We start from the raw sequence: 16,030 nt of genomic DNA on the forward strand, positions 1-16,030 counted from the left end.
TGAGCCACCTTCCCAGCCCAATGTACATCTCATTGTTACAATGGGTCAACCTGTATCCTTGTTTGAGCATTTTGTTATTTCCCTTCCCCTAATTAGAAAAATGTCTATACTAGATGCAGGGCACTGGAATCAAATACAGTGAAAACAGAGGTTATTCCATGGGGGAAGAATATACAAAAGAAACAAAAAAATTAAATAGCACATTAAAAACAACAGCAACAAAGAAACAAAAACTCTTGTGTCCCTATCTCGGGGCTCATTTCACTTAGCATCATCTTATATGGTCATATGTACATAGCTTTTAACATTTTCTGCTTGTCTGATAAGATTATCCTAGACATATACTAGTTATTGCAAATAAGGGAAACCATGGGACCAATATTTCTTTGGGTCTGGCTTAATTCACTTAATATAATTTTTTCCAATTCTTTCCATTTGGGTGGTGTCATTCTTTCTGATGGAGGCATAGAATTCCATATATATATATATATATATATATATGTATGTATATAAAACATATATTATATATTACATAAAACATATATATAAAACATTTTCTTGATCCATTCATCTACTGAGGAGCATCTGGGTTGGTTCCATATCTTAGCTATAGTTAATAACGCTGCGATAAACATAGTTGTGCTGGTAGCTTTAGTGTGGCCTTGTTTGTGATTGTTTGGGTAAATGCCCAAAAGTGGGATTGCTGGGCCATAGGGGAGCTCTATGTGTGGAGTCTTTTGAGGAACCTTCACACTGCTTTCCAGAGTGGTTGAACTAGTTTATACTCCCACCAACAATGCAGTAAGGTTCCCTTTTGGCCACATTCCCTCCAGCATCTGTTGTTATTAGATTTCTTGGTTATAGCTATTCTAACTGGGGTGGGGTGGAATCTCAATGTTGTTTTGATTTGCATTTCTTTTATGGCGAGAGAAGTTGAACATTTCTTCATGTGTCTATTGGCCATTCTTATTTCCTCTTCAGAGAAGTCTCTCTCTACGTTTTTAAGTGACACAATGCTGAGATATGAACCTCACCTTAAGACCCTTTTATAATTCTATTACAAACAACAGTAACTTCCTTTATATGTTGGGATCCTGGGTCTTGAACTCAGGGCATGGGCACTGTCCCTGAGCTGTTGTGCTCAAGGCTAGACCTCTACCACTTGAGCCATAGCTGTACTTCCTGTTTTAGGGCAGTTAATTGAAGATGAGAATCTCAGAGTTTGCTGCCTGGGATGGTTTTGGACTGTGATCCTCAAATCTCAGCCTCTTGAGTAGCTAGGATTACAGGCTTGAGCCATTCGGGGCTGTTTGCAATAATTCCTTTTTGTAAGTCTAATTTTCTATATGTTTATAAACAAATCTCCTTTCACTGTTACACCATTGCATTAGCTCTAAGAAAAGCTTCTTTAAAGTGTGTTGATTTTCAAATTTCATAATTAGAATATGAATATAAATTGTGTATCATTCAAATAAGTATTTCGTTTTTTCATTGTCATGATGGAATCTGATGAGTGAGCTTGAATTTTGAACATTCTGTTTAGATGTCAAATTGTGTGTATTCTTTCATCTTAAAAGGATTTAAATGATAAGAAATTATGTTCATCGAACTGTGTTTGCATCCTTAGTGTGAGGGTAAGATGATAATGGCAATGTTTAACAAAACTAATGAAAGTTAGTAAAATTAATGATTTAGGGAGCCTACACTATCATAGTCCATTCAACTCTAGTGATCTTATTCTGTCTACTCATAATGCCAATCACTATATTGGCCATAGTGGTCTTGGTTATTATTCAGGATCTAGTCAGGATTAGTTATATGGGCTAAAATGGCAAAACACTCTTTAATACAAATCCATGTTTTCAGAGCTCTTCAGCCACATGGAAAGCGCTTCCAAGAATTTTGTTTTTAGACTTATGTCTTGATGGGAAGCAGTTTACTGAAGTAAGAAGAGGAATTTGGATCAGGAATATTTGAACATAGACAATTCATACAAAACAATAGTGTGACTATACAGCTTTGGTTATAAACCACCAGATATAATAAAAAAAAATAGTTGAAGAGATAAAATAATTTTGACAAAACAGAAGCACCTAAACCTTTGGAAAATAAATTTATTCTATTTAAGCCCACTCTTGTATGCTCCTGTTTAACAACAGCACATTTATTGTAAGAGTTCTTCTTTCTTGTTTAATCATCCACTTTTTTTTGCTCTTCACAGAGCAGCACTTGGAGTAACTGAAGGGACCAGTACCCTTGACGCCATCTCCTCTGTAACAGACCACTTCAAAATCCTGTAACAGTAGACCCACCCTTCCTTTGTATAATTCAATGCCAGAGGCCACTGCACTTTTAATAGTCACTGCTTAATTTGGTCTAGAAATGATTCTAATTCCATCTGTTAACTCACCTTGAAGAACTTCCATGGGGAGCACAGTCCAGGCATTTTCCAGATAGGAAATATAAATATAGCGAGCCGTATTGCAGGCCAGGCCAATATACAGAACCCTGAAAAAGTAAAGGAAAATAAACTGAGGCCCCAGCATGAAATATAAAACATACAAATATTACCTACTTTTTCTTTTCTTCCCAAACCATCCAACATCAAACATATGATCCAAACCTACAAGATTGCTAAAGGACAACAAAATTTAAGCATGAATTTAAGAAGACTGCTTCTAACATATCTGCCTTCAGCCTTTCCCAAATGCTTAATATAAAAGCGAACATCCTTCCTGAAACTTAATTAGTAGCAGAGACAATGCCTTTTTAAGATTGTCTGGGCATTCTGCCATCCGTAATGACATTATTGGCCTCCTTCCAGGTGGCTGTAGGATAAATATGCCTGGGACTGTAGCCACTTCACAACTGTGTGTGGAGGGGGAGTAGGAGCAGATAAAAATGAGAACATGTGAATATGAATATGGGCTTCCTTATAACACCAACAGCTTTACAAGGAGACTCTCAAGGTCACTGATAATTATCATCTAATGATGAATAATAAACTACTTAGAAATAATTTTTTCCTGTCAGCTCAATTGGTACATGCTCATTATTTTAACAATTACCTATGATTCTATTCTAACAAAACTGATATATTAAGACTCCTCCTACCCCTAATATTACTACCGCCAAAAATATAAGTCAAAAAACAAAAAAGCAAAGGTCTACAGTAGTGTACCAAGCATAAGGATGCACTCATTCTGAACTGAATGGGCTGGTTTAAAAGCAAATGGTGGCTGCCTTTCTGTACATACATGGCCTAATAACAGGGATTTATTAGCTTTCTCGGTTGTTTTCCATTTATGCTAATTTTCCTAACCTTCATATTTTTCTTGTTTTCTCAATCCAAGTGGATGAAAATCATAAGGCAAAAGAAATAAATAAGAAAATTTCAATTTTTAACTCTTGTTCAAACTGTATTTTGATACTAAAATCATTCCTATAAATACTGCTCTCTTCTTTAAAATTTTGAATAAGGAAATGTTCTTTGGTACTCAGCTGGCACTGATCATAAATAAGACTAAAAGAAGGTTGAGGAAATGGAAATAGACGTTAGAAGGGATAAAAATCACATTAAAATGTAAATGTAGTAGTTTTTGTATTCCATAGACACATAGAATGCAAATAAATGAGCTATGTTCCAACCAAATTTGAATTGTGATGCCGTAGTCTTCATTTTCCTATAATTTTCATGTATCACAAAACATTATTATTACGATTTTTTTCCAACCATCTCAAAATTCAGAAACCATCCTAGTTTATGGGATATACAGAATACTACAGAGAGGGTGAGTGCTAGAACCACTTCACATGGATTATGAAAATAGAGCAAGGAAAGCTGCTGAGATTGTTTTCAAAAGGAGGAGGGGAAGAGACTGATCGAGGACTCAGTTTGATCTTGGCATATTATATGCATATATGCAAATATTACAATGTGCAATTAATATCTTCTAGTAAAAATATTTTAAGGGGAGGCTGTGTGGCCAAGATTTGACTGTGAAGCCATAAACTTAAACCCTGATTTCACTTAAAACTTTTTTTTTTCTTTTTTTTTTTTTTTGGGTCCGGTCGTGGTGTCTGAACTCTGGGCCTGGGCGCTGTCCCTCAGCTCTTCAGCTCAAGGCTAGTGCTCTACCACTTGAGCCACAGTGCCACTTCCAGCTTTTTTCTTTTTGCTTATGTGGTGCTGAGGAATTGAACCCAGGGCCTCATGCATGTGAGGCAAGCGCTCTACCACTGAGCCACCTTCCCAGCCCCTTCACTTAAATCTCAAACAGATTTACTCTAGTAACTTAAAAAAGATGTCAAGAACCATGCCCATCTAAGTAAAGTTCTCTAAGGTTGAAACCTGGTTCTGGTGTTTTTGAATGCTATCCATGTCATTTTGACACTAAGATGGAGAAGCCACTGGTGTAGTTCATTCTAAGCTCTTTTCCACCAATACTCTTCCATCATCTCATTATAAAACGAATTCGGTAATCTACCACCCTAGCGTTAATATTATTTACCTCCAACTTTTTTTGAGCCCACATCTAAACCATGACAACTATATTTAATCTAGGCCATAATCCATAGCTCCTGCACTAAGTAACCCCAAAATCAACCACCCTAATCTACTTTGCCTTCAAACCTCTACTCATGTGGAATTTGGTCTTTGGAGTTACTGGTCCGTATCTTCTGGGACCCTTAGGTCTTTAGACTGCCATATATACAAACTAAGTGTATAAACTTGATGTAGTTTTTACCTTGTTCCCATATTTCTAATGCCATAATTGATAGTTGTTTAGAAATGAACAGGTACCCTAAAAATAACAAAAGTGGAGTAAGTATCCAGTACAAATTACTCCATTTGGAGGGACTTAGATTCCTTACACATCTACTCTCCAAATTTAAGGAGCTAGTTATAACACCACAACTTGACCAAACAAAATAAATACTCAATTATACTATTTTAAAGAGGAGTACACACGATTCCTTTTGTTTTCTGGTTAAAGATTTATCCCAGAATTCCAAAAGAGAGAGTCATCTTTTAGATTTGGGATCTTAAATTTCCCCTTCAGTCTCATGTGTTGCAGGCTTGATCCTCATTTGATGGTTGTGCTGCAAGGTGGCAGGTCTGTTCAGAGGTGGGACCTAGTGGGAAAAGTTAGGCCATTGGCAGCGTGTCTTCCTAGATGATATTGGGAGCTCATTACCATGGCCTCTTGGCCCATGACAGCTAGGCTCCAGCATGCTCCCTATCTGTTTTGCAGGCCCAAAGCAATGAGACTAAATGACCATGGTCTGAATCCATGAGCCAAAACTGTGAGTTTCATCTGAATCCATGAGTTTCTCCTTTTTAATTTGTATATCTCAGGTATAAGAGACTGAGCCATAACACCATTCACCAGTCATTTTGGAGAAACTAGTAGCTTTAAGTAATTAGTAAGATTAAAGAATACCAATGGAAAAGAAGGCAGCAATTGCATCTAAAAAAAGACTAATACATACCCATATATTTATTAAATAGTCATTAGCATTTTAGCAACCTAAGACTCTAATATCTGAATGGGACTTTCAAGCAGCCATAGCATTCCCTTCTGTACACTCAATTATGCTCCCAATTCAAATGTACAATCCTAAGTCCTAACCTCCCGTCCCTCTAGAGTGTGCCTGTATATGAAGGCAGAGCCTTTGAACAGATAACTATAGTAAACAAGGTCATGTAGGTGGATCCCAATCCAGTATGTCTGGTATCTTTAGAAAGAAGAGAAGGCTATAAGAACATAGGCGTGGGAGAAGACAATAGGAGACAAGCCAAGGAGATAGGCCTTTACAAAGTCTGCCAACACCTTGATCAGAACTGTAAGGAAATAAATGTCCGTCTGTGTTGAGCCACCTAATCTGTGGTACTTCATTACGGCAGCCCTAGCAAACCAACACATTCACTCTCCTGAAATTAGGATTTGCTCATAAAAGGAATTTATGCTGGGTGCTGGTGGCTCACATCTGTAATCCTAGCTACTCAGGAGGCAGAGATCTGAGGATCAAGATTCAAAACCAGCCTAGGCTGGTAAGTTCATAAGACTCTTATCTCCAATTAACCTCTAGAAGTGGCACTGTGGCTCAAAGTGGTAGAGTACTAGCTTTGAGCTAAGTGACAGCACCCAGCCTTGAGTTCAAGCCCCATAACCATAAAAAGAAAAAAAAGGAATTTATAATACATTTCATTAGATTATCCTTGAGCAGCCAAATTCTTCTTCATGCTGAATATAGAACTTATATTGGGTCCTAGAATATCCTTAGACACTAACATCTGGAGATACAGAACAATAGTCTGAAAATGCTTCTTTCTTAGTGAGATACAGATGCCTATTAAACATCTATAGTGATAAAGGTAACAACATCCTCACTTGCCTTTCTTCCTAACAGGACACCAAGAAACAAGCAATTATGGAACAGATGGTTGGTATAAGTGAAGCTAATATCTACAGGATATAAAAGAAGGAGAAAAATTACTTATAGGATTCCAAGTTTTTTATACAACCACAATTTAAGAAAATTAGCAGTTCATGTTAATTGGAGTTCTAATTAAACTGACAGTTTATCAATAATGTTCATAAAGTAGATAAAACTATTTGTGATATCATTCCGGGATTTCTAAGCAGTATAGGTTCACTAGGATGTATGACTTTTCTAAATTTAATGAAAATGCCCCTGAAGGGCTACACAAAACCACAAGGCATATGAATTTCTCGATAAACATTTATAGATGTCACTATAAATTATATACCATCGTAGGTCCAAGTGGGGAAAAAATGAGGAGTATGTGACCATGTGCACGTATGCCCTCAAATGCCTGTGCATGCGCATATATACACAAAAAATGTTGTTAAAATTTTTCCTGATATGGCCTGAAATACACATACAGTTGCTACAATTTGCAAGCAAAAATCAATGACATTTGGCATAGTGATTAATGTGACAAAGTCCTCAGGAATTTTTAGTGTCCCTAAGTTTAATGTGAGGGAACAAAATAAGGTATTTCAAATTCAAGCCACACGCTTAGCAAGATCAAATCCAAAAATATCACCGTTCTTGAAGTTTTGGCCAGATCATGGGAGAAATGGATATAATTAAAGGTACAACATTTTAAGAGAGCACTGATTTAAACAGAGAGAGACAGAAAAGGAAGGAAGGAAGGAAGGAAGGAAGGAAGGAAGGAAGGAAGGAAGGAAGGAAGGAAGGAGGGAGGGAGGGGGGGAGGGAGGGAGGGAGGGGGGGAGGGAGGGAGAGAGGGAGCAAGAAAGACCTAGAATAAGTAAAAAGAGAAGAGTCCAGGATAAGATGATCAGAAAGAAAGCCCTCAGGGAAATGAAGAAGCAACACTACAGAGGGCCATTCAAGAAGGTGAAGAACTTTTCTGCAAACAGGATGTGACTCAAAATCAGAATCAGGAATAGTCAGCACAGTGGAGGCTGCTGTCCTTTCTTCTTTAGCTGGACTTGATCTTATTTTTGTCTGGGGCTTCAGCACAAGACTGAGTCAGCCTACCCAACAGAAGACAGAGTTAAGAGAAAGAGAAAAGCCAGGTCTCATCATATCATTTGAGCCCCAATTAAAACAATTAAACATACAGACATTTTTTGACTATTCAATTACATAACACATTTCCTGTTTTGCTTAAGCCACTCTTCAACTGAGAGTTCCAAGTGACATTATTGTAGCTGCCTTGTGAGGCAGAAAGTTCTACATCTCCAATAGTGGCCAAGTAAAGTCTAGGTAGCCATCTGTCATGAATTGGAGGGAAGGGTTGTAACAAGGGATCCAGGTCTGTAGACTACATTACTTTGCTAGGGCTGCTCACAGTAAATACCATAGTATATACTGGGTGATTTAAGCAACAGAAATTTAAGGTCTCAAAATTCTCAAGTCTAGATGTCCAAGATCAGAGAGCTAAGGGGGTAGTTTCTTCCTTGGCTCCCTCCTAGCTTTTCAGATAGTTGTTTTCGAGATTGGGTTATAACGAAGTATAAGTGGTTGTTGTTGTTGGTCATGGGGCTTGAACTCAGGGCCTGGGTACTGTCCTTAAGCTTTTTTTGCTCAAAGCTAGCACTCTAGCACTTTGAGAAATGTAGTATCACTTCTAGTTTTCTGGTGGTTAATTGGAGAGAAGATTCTTATGGACTTTCCTGCCCCAGACTGGTTTTGAACCATAATACTCAGATCGCAGCCTCCTGAGTAACTAGGATTACAGGTGTGAGCCATACCAGCATCTGGCATCACGAAGCATTCTGTCTGTGACTATCCATGTCCTACTCTCCCTATAATGAACGACAGCAGCCACAATGGATTAGGGTCCATCCAAATGACTGCATTTCAATTTAGCTGCCTTTTTAAAGGTCGTAACTCCAAGAACAGCCAAATTCTGAGGTATTAGGGATTATGACTTGAACATTACGTCTTGGGAGACATAATTCAGCTCACAAGATGCACCCCCCATCACTTAAAACTCTAACATATAGTAACATTTAGTTTTTCCCTGGAATATTTACCACACAGACTCACAATGGAGCATGTGACAGCTTCCCTTGGCCTCTGCAGTCAGACTGAAGCTCTCTCTTTAGAGGAGGATTGTTAGCATTTTGCACAACCTAATCCAGCCATATTTACTCATTTACTTTATCTGGAGGACTGCTATTTACTTTTCCAGTGGCTGATATAAAGCAAAAGGCTTGTACAAACAGTGCTAATTAGTGTGTCTTCACAATGGGTAGCACGGTTGGGTGCACAGCACTCCAGCTGAGGTGGAGGAATCCATAGCACAGGCATATTTGAAGTGGGCTTCTTTTTTTTTTTAGAAGTAGGGACAACTGCTTTGGTTAGACTGGAGGGGTTCTGAAGAGATTAAATGTTAAAAAAAATAAACCTATAAAGCATTCTATTGCTGGGTAATCTATGATTATTATATTATAAAGTACAAGAGTTTTGGCAAGAACAATCACATCTTTTGAAAGTTCTTCCTGATTTGGTACATGGGAGAATTATCTAAGATTTGGGGGTCCTATCTTCCATTTGGGTCAACTGGTTCTGAAGAAAATTTAAGGTGCCAGTAGCTCATGCCTGTAATTCTAGCTACTTAGGAGGCTATAAATGCAGGGGTCATAGTTCAAGACCAGAACAAGCAAAAAAAAACTTTCAAAACCCCTGCTCGACCCATAGCTGGGTGCAGTGGTACATGCCTATCATTCTCTTTTATGTGGTGGATGAAATTTCTTCCTGATTAACCCATGAAGAAAAGACTGAGAGGCTTCATTTCAACAGAAAAAAGCTGAACAAAATAATGCGTGCCTGTCTAGGTTCAGGCATGGATAGGTGCATTCCCTTTCGGCAGGAAGTGAGACCCTAGCTCAAAAGTAACTAGCAAAAAGCAGGGTTTGAGGCAGGAATCAGTGGTAGCAAGCCTAAAAAGCCTGGAGGTCAAGCCCTAGTACTACCAAAATCAAAAGAAGAAGAAAATTAAGTATGTGAATCGCAGCATTGCTAACCTAAGTTACGCTTCCTATCACTGGCTAGCTTATTTTCACAGCTTGGCATATACAAGTTTGCATGAATGCCTCTGTGCACATGCCTCACTTAATAAAAAAACCACTCCAAGTTGAGTATTTGGGTAATGGATAAGAATGGACAGGGAGAGGAGAGATCTGGTGTGCAGTTCTTCATACTATAATTAACCAAAGCAGATAGTTAGATCAAATTGGAACTAAAGAAAACTATAACATCATCTTTAACCCTCTCATTTCATAGCAATAAGGAAAGAGATGTCCAAACCGATGACACAGGGCTACAAGGTTTGTTGTTTAGTGAAAGACCCTCTCCACCTTGCTCACAGTGCTCCATCAGAGGTAATAGCAATGTGCTCCTTTCCTACTCCTGGGGAGAGGTCCCTGTGTGGAAGGCTGGTAGTGGCAGCGTGGTTATACTGCTGGACACGGCTGTGCATCTGGATTAATGAAGTTGGGTGTATGTTTGTGTTGGCTTTGGAGGACGGTTGACATTTAAAAATTTTACGAATCACTGAGAAGGCTGGATAAGAGGATAGAAGAAAAGCAAATGCCATCCAGCAGCTGTCCAATATCCTGGATCACAAAAGAAAAGTTTACCCAGGAGCGAAGTTTGTTGTTATGAGATGAAATGAGCCAAAAAGCCCTTTCTGCTGAGGTAGCCACAGAAACCACGGGTAGCAGTATGGAGGCAGGATGAAAAGTTAGCTAGCCTTCCCACCCTTTACCTGCAGGTGAGTGAGGACAACAACAAGCAGGCAGCTGAAATAACCAGAAGTTGATTTGTTGCTATGGATGCGGCAGAAAACCAGAAAGGGGCTCCACATGCACAGGCAGGAAAGGGCAGAGAGAGGGGAGCAGTGAGACTGGCCCCGAGAGACTACAGGCAGAGAAAACAGCTGATCAGAGCCTCTCTGACCACAGGTACAGGCTGCATCCACCAACCCAGCAGGTCTCCAAAGCAGTCTGGAAAGGTTTAGGAGCTAGGCCGACCCACCAGGGCTTGAAAACAGCCCTGATCTTTCCCATTCCTGAGCTAGCTCCATGTAGCCTTCTAGGGAGAGTCTTAATTACCACAGACAACACTGAGCTTTGAGTCATCTCCTTCTCTTTCTTTAACTTTCACTGACTTTCAGATTTAATTTAATAAAGCTCCTAACACCCCCCCACCCCCCCCCCCCCCCCGGTTCACAATGCTAAGCACTTTTCCTATCTGAAGTACAATGTAAGCCATGGATTTTTAAAGCAAGGACAAAACAGCATAAATACAACCAAAAGGAACTCTTACCTTTAACCTAAGCTAGTAAACTTTTGTGACAAGAACTTTTTCTCTCTTACTTTTCAATGAGGAATTTTAACTGAACAGTAGATTTCCTCGAACACTCTTGGCCCTCTTTTTTTCAAAGTAAAGAAGAAGAAAGCAGAAAGTTAGTTCCATAATCTCTGAAATGTCTAGAACTAGTATGCCTCCCACCAAGAACTAACATTTCTATCATATTCTCCAATTATTGTTATTTAAAAACTTTTCCTAATTAGTACTTCGTTTATTCCCACCATAATTTCCTGAACTATTTTACAGCTGAGGAAATCAAGGTTTGAGGTGAGAGTTGCAAGGTGAGAGTTGCCAGGTTTATGTAGATAGATGAACTGCAGAACGAGGATCTGATTCATCTTCTGCTGCTGAGTCCCAGGCCCTTTTCTCTGCAGGTAAGTCTCCCCACCCCAATAATGAACTTTTGGAGGAAATTTAAAAGATGCTTTTCTTTAAAAAAAATGAATTGATTTTCTAATTTGCGAGCTGTCCTCATAAACAGACGTGATTTGGAAAAAATAAAGATGCTCTTCTTTCACACACACAAATTAATGCCCACTTTACTTTCACTTTGCTATAATATTCTATCTAGATATAAAACATACTATACTTCTAACAAAAATCCAAGAATAAACAAGAGGAAGAATGACTCAATAGGTAAGGAATTCGAATAGGTAATTATTAGTAATAGGATTGCCGCTAATAAAATAGTAATGGCACTTCTCTTTGTTGACGTTGAAGAACCTAACACCAGTGGCTGATGTATGTGAAAGACCATGGAAATCATAAACCAGAAAACCTGAGCTGAAGTCCCATTGTCCTCTCACAAAAGCAGACTTTGGGTAAACCATGTAAGGCTGATCTATTCTAGGTTTTCATGTTGCTAGAATGCATACACATGCAGGAAAATAAATGTTTATTGTTGCTGAACTCACTCCTAATATGACTCTTCCTACATTAGTGTCTGACTCTTAGAATATTTGGAAATCCCAAATCTCTATCCCGACTTCAGGCTTTCCCAGGCTTTCCCTGCTCTGACTCTCTCTTCAGATGTGTACGATGATTTTCTCAGGTTGTTGTTCTAAGATAACATAGCCTAAGTGGTTTAAGCAACAGAATTTTCTGTCTCACAGTTTTGGAGCCTGGCAATCTGAGAAAAGGGGACCTGTATGGTGGGGCCTCATGAGGACTCTCTCACTAGCTTGGGATGATGACCTATTTCGAATGTCCTCACATGACAGCAGATTGGGCAAGAAGATAAAGAGGGAGGAGGGGGAGGAGAGCTGAAGGGAGTGGGGAGAGAAGACAATAGCAAAAGCTCTGCAGTACCTCTCCTTATAAGGCACTAATTCTGTAATTTGGGCCCCATTGCAATGACTTCATCTAAACCTCAGACCCTCCCAAAGACTTTATCTCCAGATACCACAACACATGAGAGGAGGGAAGATAAAATTCAGTCCACAGCAACACACTTCTCTCTCAGGTACACTTGCAAGCTGAAAAAGTTGTAGGAGACATAGGTCAGAACAGAGAAGAGGAGTAATAGTAAGAATGAGTTGCTTAGAGAAACAGAACACTTGCCTAGCTTACTCAGTATCTTGAATCTGTAAGGCAACAGATGAGAAAAGAGCTTTGGAGTCTTACTGGCCTGAGCCGAAATCCTAGCTCCATTATTTATGAGCTGTGTCACTATGGGCAAAGTATATAAACACTAAAATTCTCACCTTTGAAATGGATGTAGCAATACCCAACTTACAAGATTCTTCGGAGGATTAAATGAGGCTTATAGCATGTACCACACCCTTTGCAGATATTTTAAATGTAACAAGTATTCAAATGATCATATGACTAATGCAGTTATTTTTGTAGTCTATGTTATGGTTGGAGATTTTTTTCACTATTTTATTTTTTATTATCCTCTACATTCTGAAATCTTGACATTGCAAAAAACAAAGCACAACAACAACAAAAAGAAAAGCTTTGAACTGAGTTGGTAGTACACAAATAATCAGCTCATGGTTCAAGGAAAGAAGGAAACTCAAGTTTTCTAAAATACAAAGAATGAAGTAAAATGGACTTTTCTGAACTAGGACAAGCCAAAAACTAGTCAATTCATGTCCCCAAAACCCATCAGAGAAGATGTCTGTTCATGTTACCTCTTGCTCAGACTCAACCTCCCTGAGTTCACATGGGGATGGTCAGTGGGATGCTTAGGGCCTGGCAGGTTCCTGTACCTTTGCTGATGTGCTTTCATCCCTCCCATCTCAGGCCATTCATGCTCAGGGTTTCCTCTGTCCTCAGCTCTTCCCTGGGGACTCAATTGAAAGGAGGACTCATTTCTCTGACAAAATCACCCAGCCTGCCCAGCTAAAACTACTGTCTTTCCTCTGTTGTTCCAGAACTCCTCATCCTGCTTTATTTTTGCCTTAGCTCATTCATCATAAGAAGTAAAATGATCTGTTTACTGTTATCCTTCAGCCCAATAGAATGTTAGTCCCTTGAGGTCTGCTTTTCTAGATCCCATTACATATTCCATACCCACAGTCCACAGAAGAGCCCCGCACCTAGCATGTGCTGAATACATACTTTCTGAAGAAGGGAGTTAGCAACAGCAGTAATTATACTGCCTGCTCTTCATAGATGAGCACTTAGTATGAGTTATGTATCATTTCATTTAAAATCTGCTATTGAAGTTAGATACAATTATTATCTCCATTTTACCAATGAAGAACCTGATACTTAGCAAAACTAAATTACATACTTATCCATGGTCAGAATAAGAGATCTGAATCGAATTCACTACCCTCCTCACCACCAACACAGAGAGGCAAAAAGTAGAATCAAAGGAGTAAACGATCTATCTAGGCTTAGGAAGATGGCCTCAACCAATTTATTCTCTTCTCAGTCTCATTCTCCTAAATGGAATGCAGGGTCTGGCCAGTAGTGATAAGCTAGGACAGATCCACTGACATTCCATCACTTAGCAATTCTTGTCTTCTTCTTCTGTCAAATACAATAAACAGTACCATGCTCCAAAGTTGTAGAACCATAAATGACACCAAAAATTTATTGTTCTGATAATGTCAAAGCTTCAATCTGTATGTTGTTTATAAAGCAGAAGAAACATTTAGTTACTGTTTCCCTGTCTATAGATTACTAGTCCAACATATTTTCAGCAAAAAAAAGGCGAAATATAGTTGCCAAATATTTTAGGAACAAAATGGAACTTTTCAGACTTTGGAGAAATGTGTTATGAAATAAATATTCAAAGAAATTTCTTTTTTAAAATCATCTCTTCCAAGGTATTCTATGAAATTATTTAATTGCAACTTATGAAATATCTCCATTGATATGTACAAATATAATTAACCAAATCACTTAGGCTTTTGACATATAATACGAAGGCAGGAAACTGACACTGACTCAAGACACTTAATAGCTGGTGCAGGCACATGTATGGTAATAAACTTTATGGCTTGACTTTCTGGCATTCTACTCTCTCACTGTCTCTCCCCACCCTTCTCCTTTCTTTCTCCTTCTCTGATCTCTTGCACTACTAAGAATTAAATTTAGGGTCTCATATATACTACACAAATGCTCTTCCACTGAGCTATCTACCCCAGCTCTCTTTTAATTAAAAAAAGTTCTAATTACTACTCAAACTACAATTTGGAGGCACTATTAGATATTAATAATTAATACTATGGCATTGACTTGATCTCAATTTTAAAAAGAAAAGAAATGCCATCGTAGTCATATAACATTATAGATTTTTAATCACTTATGTTTGTGCTATTTATGGAAAATATATGGCTATATATACGAGAAGACAAAAACTCAATGCTTACCTGATCTAGTTGGACAAATATATCTCTTTAAAATAATTATAACTCACATATATATATATATATAAAACTACCTGGTCTTCTATAGCATGGTTATTATGTTGATCTATTATAAGTAGACATGGGCTTCAAGCTCTTTTCCAATACAAATTATGGAATAAAACAAGTAGAAAGTAGCACTAAGCAATAGAAAATTATAAATAATTGTTCCTATTTCCTGAAAAATATTACAACAAAGTTCAGGTCTTCTTTGTTCCTCATTGCTTGATTTCCCTTCTGTGTCCCTGTCTCTTTAACTTCCATTCCCAAAGTCAGTTGTAATATAAGTTTAGAATATGTTCTTCCTCTCCCAACTTCTGTGCTTGTCTAAATATATTGGCATATCTATAAAAATGCTAAACGTTTTTTCAGAATTTTTTTGTTTTTCTTGTTGTTGTTGTTGGTCATGGGGCCTGAACTCTGGGCCTGGGCACTGTCCCTCTTCTCTTCAGCTCAAGGCTAGCACTCTACCACTTGAGCCACAGCACCACTTCCTGCTTTTTCTGTTTATGTGGTCCTGAGAAATCGAACCCAGGGCCTCATGCAGCAAGGCAAGCACTCTACAATTGAGCCAGCTTCCCAGCCCCAGAAAAATGTTTGTTTGTTTTTTTTAAAGAAGTAGTTAAAGATAGATTTGAGGGAGGTGTGAAGAAGAGAAATATCATTGATTAGAGCTGGAATTATTCAGTACAATTCCTGCCCTGGGTTTAAGATTTCAATTATAATAAATACAGTGGTCCTTTGGTATCCAAGAAGAGATTGGTTCCAGAAGCCCTGCTCCCTGCCCCCACATCCCCACCACCCAGGCAGACAGTGAGTCCACAGATGCTCAAGCCCCTTACATAAGACAGCCTAGTCTGCATTTAGCCAACATACATCTTCCTGTAGACTTCAAATTATCTCTAGATGACTTAATACAGTGGAAACATGAAAATAGATGTTACACTGTATTGTTCAGGAAATGTAGACAGGGAACACTCCACACAGGCCTAGCATAGTCCCAGTTTCATAGGCCTTGCTACAGTTTTGATCCATGGTTGGTCTATTCAGCCATATAGAAGCTGTGCAGGCTTCTCAGTTTCAGCACCTGCCTGATGGCTAGGTGGGGAGATGGCCAGAGAGGCAGTGCAAGAGATAAAAGATAAGAAGGAAAATAGCCTGGGCCAAGAATGGAAATGGAATGGAAAACAGCAGCTTGCCTGGAGACCAGTGGAAGGCAGAAGAAGTTTAAAGCCAGGCTGAATCTAATCACATGTGATAAGTAAGGAGAGAGAATTGGAAATGGACAC

The 16,030-nt window shown here is 38.7% G+C and overlaps 1 protein-coding gene across 3 annotated transcripts in view; it reads right to left on the minus strand.

Moving 5' to 3' along the window:
- Window positions 1–16,030, minus strand: part of Mfsd6 (major facilitator superfamily domain containing 6) — a 72,889-nt gene that overhangs the window by 25,089 nt on the left and 31,770 nt on the right. For all 3 annotated transcript variants that reach the window (XM_042688271.1, XM_042688272.1, XM_042688273.1), the window contains exon 3: window positions 2,411–2,508. In XM_042688271.1, the coding sequence (XP_042544205.1) occupies window positions 2,411–2,508 (98 nt within the window). The remainder of the gene's footprint in view (window positions 1–2,410; window positions 2,509–16,030) is intronic.

This window comes from Dipodomys spectabilis, unplaced genomic scaffold (assembly GCF_019054845.1).
Source record: "Dipodomys spectabilis isolate Male_0828 unplaced genomic scaffold, ASM1905484v1 ptg000115l, whole genome shotgun sequence".
In the NCBI taxonomy this organism is placed as follows: domain Eukaryota; kingdom Metazoa; phylum Chordata; class Mammalia; order Rodentia; family Heteromyidae; genus Dipodomys; species Dipodomys spectabilis.